This window comes from Peromyscus maniculatus, chromosome 4 (assembly GCF_049852395.1).
Source record: "Peromyscus maniculatus bairdii isolate BWxNUB_F1_BW_parent chromosome 4, HU_Pman_BW_mat_3.1, whole genome shotgun sequence".
Classification (NCBI taxonomy): Eukaryota; Metazoa; Chordata; class Mammalia; order Rodentia; family Cricetidae; genus Peromyscus; species Peromyscus maniculatus.
Window position 1 is genome coordinate 114,987,785 of NC_134855.1, and position 3,314 is coordinate 114,991,098.

General features: G+C 45.4%; 1 protein-coding gene across 1 annotated transcript; it reads left to right on the forward strand.

The window, feature by feature from the left end:
• The first annotated feature begins 665 nt into the window (after window positions 1–665).
• LOC121829003 (tripartite motif-containing protein 43-like) lies at window positions 666–1,223 on the forward strand. The gene has a single exon (XM_042277081.1). It carries the CDS (start codon window positions 666–668, stop codon window positions 1,221–1,223), a length of 558 nt encoding a protein of 185 aa, XP_042133015.1.
• Window positions 1,224–3,314: the final 2,091 nt, after the last annotated feature.

The following is a 3,314-nucleotide window of genomic DNA, read 5'->3' on the forward strand; positions in this document are numbered from 1 at the left end:
TCTCAAAGAAGTTGCAGTTGAAGTGAATATGATAAAAATAATTTGACCAAAATTATCAAAGAACTAGTAAGAATCTTTTCATGTCGATATTTGCTCGAATCACAGATTGATATCATTATCTGTTAAATTGTAAAAGGAAAAGCAAAAATATAAGCACACCACAAAATATTTAGAAACAGTAAACTATTGTAGCAAAATTACTCATTTTTTTTTTTTACACAAGTTCTCAGTGTTTAGGCTAGTCAGGCCTTGAACTAAACCTCCTCCCAATTCAGCAGGCCATTCCCTAGGATTCTGGGATTAAAGGTGTGAGCTACCACACCCAGCTAAGCAGTGACTAGGGAAACCTTGTGGAGATTTGCTAGTGGAACTTGGCCTCAGAGTTAATTCAGTCTTCCATCCATTTAGAACTCACCAATGGAAAGGGACATGGGAAGAAGTGGGCGTGGTCTCTGGAGACCATAACAGGACACTCCAAAAGCCAGCCAGGTTCACTCCTCACCAGTCCTGACAGAGTGTGTTTCCAAACATTCTGGCTCCAGAGACTGCTAGTTCTACCCACACCTACACCTTGAGGATTGGACCCCAGAACTGAACTAATATTATTCTGTCCTGACTCAATATTGCTGACTCTAGAGACAAGTTGTGGAGAAATGAAGTCAGACATGTCACAAGCCTTCCAGGAAGAACTCACCTGCTTCATCTGCCTCAACTGCCTTACAGACCCAGTCACCATAAGCTGTGGCCACAGCTTCTGTCAAGCCTGCCTCCACCTTTCTTGGGAAGACATCCAGCTTCCTGTCCATTGCCCTATGTGTAGGGAACCATCCGAGCAGAAGGACTTCAGAAGCAACACTGTTCTGAAGAAGCTGGTGTCCATTGCCAGACAAGCCAGCCTCAAGAAGTACCTGAGCTCTGAGGAGCATAAATGTGTGACCCACAAGGAGACAAAGAGGATCTTCTGTGTTGAGAACAGGAGCTACCTCTGTCAACTCTGCTCTGACTCCCATGAGCACAGAGGTCACCAACACGGTCCCATCGAAGTAGCTGCTGAGGAGCAAATGGAAAGACTTTTACAGCAAATGGCATCTTTGTGGGAGGAGATCCAAGAAAATAAAGGGAATATAGAGGCAGAGAACAGAAGGACAACTCTGTGGATAAACTACTTGACACTGTGGGAGCAAATGGTCAGAGCAGAGTACAGGAGACTGTGTCCTGTCTAGGGTCAAGAGGAAGAGCAACATATCGAGTCTATGCAAAATGAAGGCCAACGTGTTTTAGAGAATCTCAGGAGAAGGGAAGCCATGATGGTCGAAAAGAGCCAACAGCTAAGAGAAATATATCAGAAGCTGATGGCAATGTCCCAGGAGCCACATGAGCTACTGCTCCAGGGTTTGGATGACGTGTTCAGGAGGAGTGAGTCAATGCAGTAGCAGCTGAGCATGCCCCAGACTCTGAATCTAGAGCTCAGCTTTCTACCCATCAGTGGACTGACTGAAAACTACAGCCGTTTACAATTCAACTTTGTCTTTAAATTTACAAGCATATACCCTAGCAATGTGAAGCTCTTCAATGTCATGAGAAGATGCAGCTTCAGACCTCACGGTGAGGATAGATCTGTGGATTCTGCTAGATCCTATTTGGCTTCCTGGGGATCAAACTGCTTCATCAAAGCTAAATATTACTGGGAGGTGGATTTGAACAATTCTTCCTCGGACTGTGCTGTGGGGGTCTGTAAGGATTCCTGGATAAGCAACAGAAACCAACTCATTGAATCTGAGGGTGCCTTTCTTCTTGTGTGTGTGAAGGAGGGTGATCATTACAGTCTCCTCACCACATGCACAGTATTTCAGCCCTATATAGAGAGACCACTGGGCCAGATTGGTGTGTTCCTCGATTGTGAGGAGGGTAGTTTAAGATTCCTGAACAGTTGCCAAGAGTTCTCTCATACACAAATATGCTCCTGGCACAGTCAATCCCTCTGTCAGGCCTTTCTTCTCCTCTGGCCCCATGTGATCCTCGGAAGATGTAAACCCAGGATGTTAGTGTTTTTTGGATTTCTTACTGTATTGTTACCTCATTTGTTGTTGTTAAAAATTATAATAATATGATTAAATGACAAAAAGTGCTCTCAGTATTTGTGCTACTGGTATCATATTTAGGAAGTGGTCTTCTGTGCCAATGTGTTCAAGACCACTTCCAACTTTTTCTTCTATCAAGGTCAGTGTAACTGGATTTATGTTGAGGTCTTTGATCCACTTGGATTTGAGTTTTATGCATGGTGACAGATATGGATCTATTTGCAGTCTTCTTCATGTTGACATCCAGTCATGCTAGCACCATTTTTCTGACTGGTCTACTTGGGCGACTGTCTAGTGAATACTCTAGCTCTCATCGCAGAGCCTTCATACAGTGACTGATGGAAGCAGATGCAGAGATCCATGGCCGGGGGCCAGGCTGAACTCTGGGCATCTGATCAAGGAGAGAGGTTGGGGGGGACGGCCTTCGTGTGCAGGCGATGTTCAGGGAAAAATGTGCAGAGGTTACCAGCCATACTCGTGGAAACCTGTGGTGGTATTGTGTTCCCCAAAATATTGTGTACTCTAATAAATTTATCTGGGGTCAGAGAACAGACGGCCACTAGATACAAAGGCTAGAAAATGGTGGCACTCACACCTTTAATCCTAGCATTCCAGAGATAGAAATCTCTCTGGATCTCTGTGAGTTCAAGGCCACATTGGAAATAGCCAAGCATGGTGACACACGCCTTTAATCCCAGAAAGCCAGCCTTTAATCCCAGGGAGTGGTGGTAGAAAGCAAAAAGATATATAAGGCGTGAGAACCAGAAACTAGAAGATTTTGGCTGGTTAAGCATTCAGGTTTTTGAGCAGTAATTCAGCTGAGACCTTTTCTGGGTGAGGACACAGAGGCCTCCAGTCTGAGGAGACAAGACCAGCTGAAGAATTGGCAAGGTGAGATAGCCGTGGCTTGTTCTGTTTCTCTGATCTACCAGCATTGACCCCGATAACTGGCCTCGGGTTTGATTTTATTAATAAGAACTTTGAAGATTCATGCTACAGAAACCCATGATCTGTGCACTAATAGCTGTACAGCCCACATAGAACTAGAATAGGCCCTCTGGACACGGGAGGCAGTTGTTTAGTGTGAAATGTTAGGGGGGCCCCCACGTAGGGGGATCGAGATCTGTCCCAAGTGCATGGGTGGACTTTGTGAGCCCAGAGCCTAGGGTGTGACACCTTGCTCAGCCTTGGTGCAGGGGGGAGGGTCTTGGACCTGCCTCAGCTCTTGGAGTG

Coding starts and splice junctions, on each gene's coding strand:
- LOC121829003 (XM_042277081.1), top strand. CDS start 666: ATGTCACAAGCCTTCCAGGAAGAACTCACCTGCTTCATCTGCCTCAAC.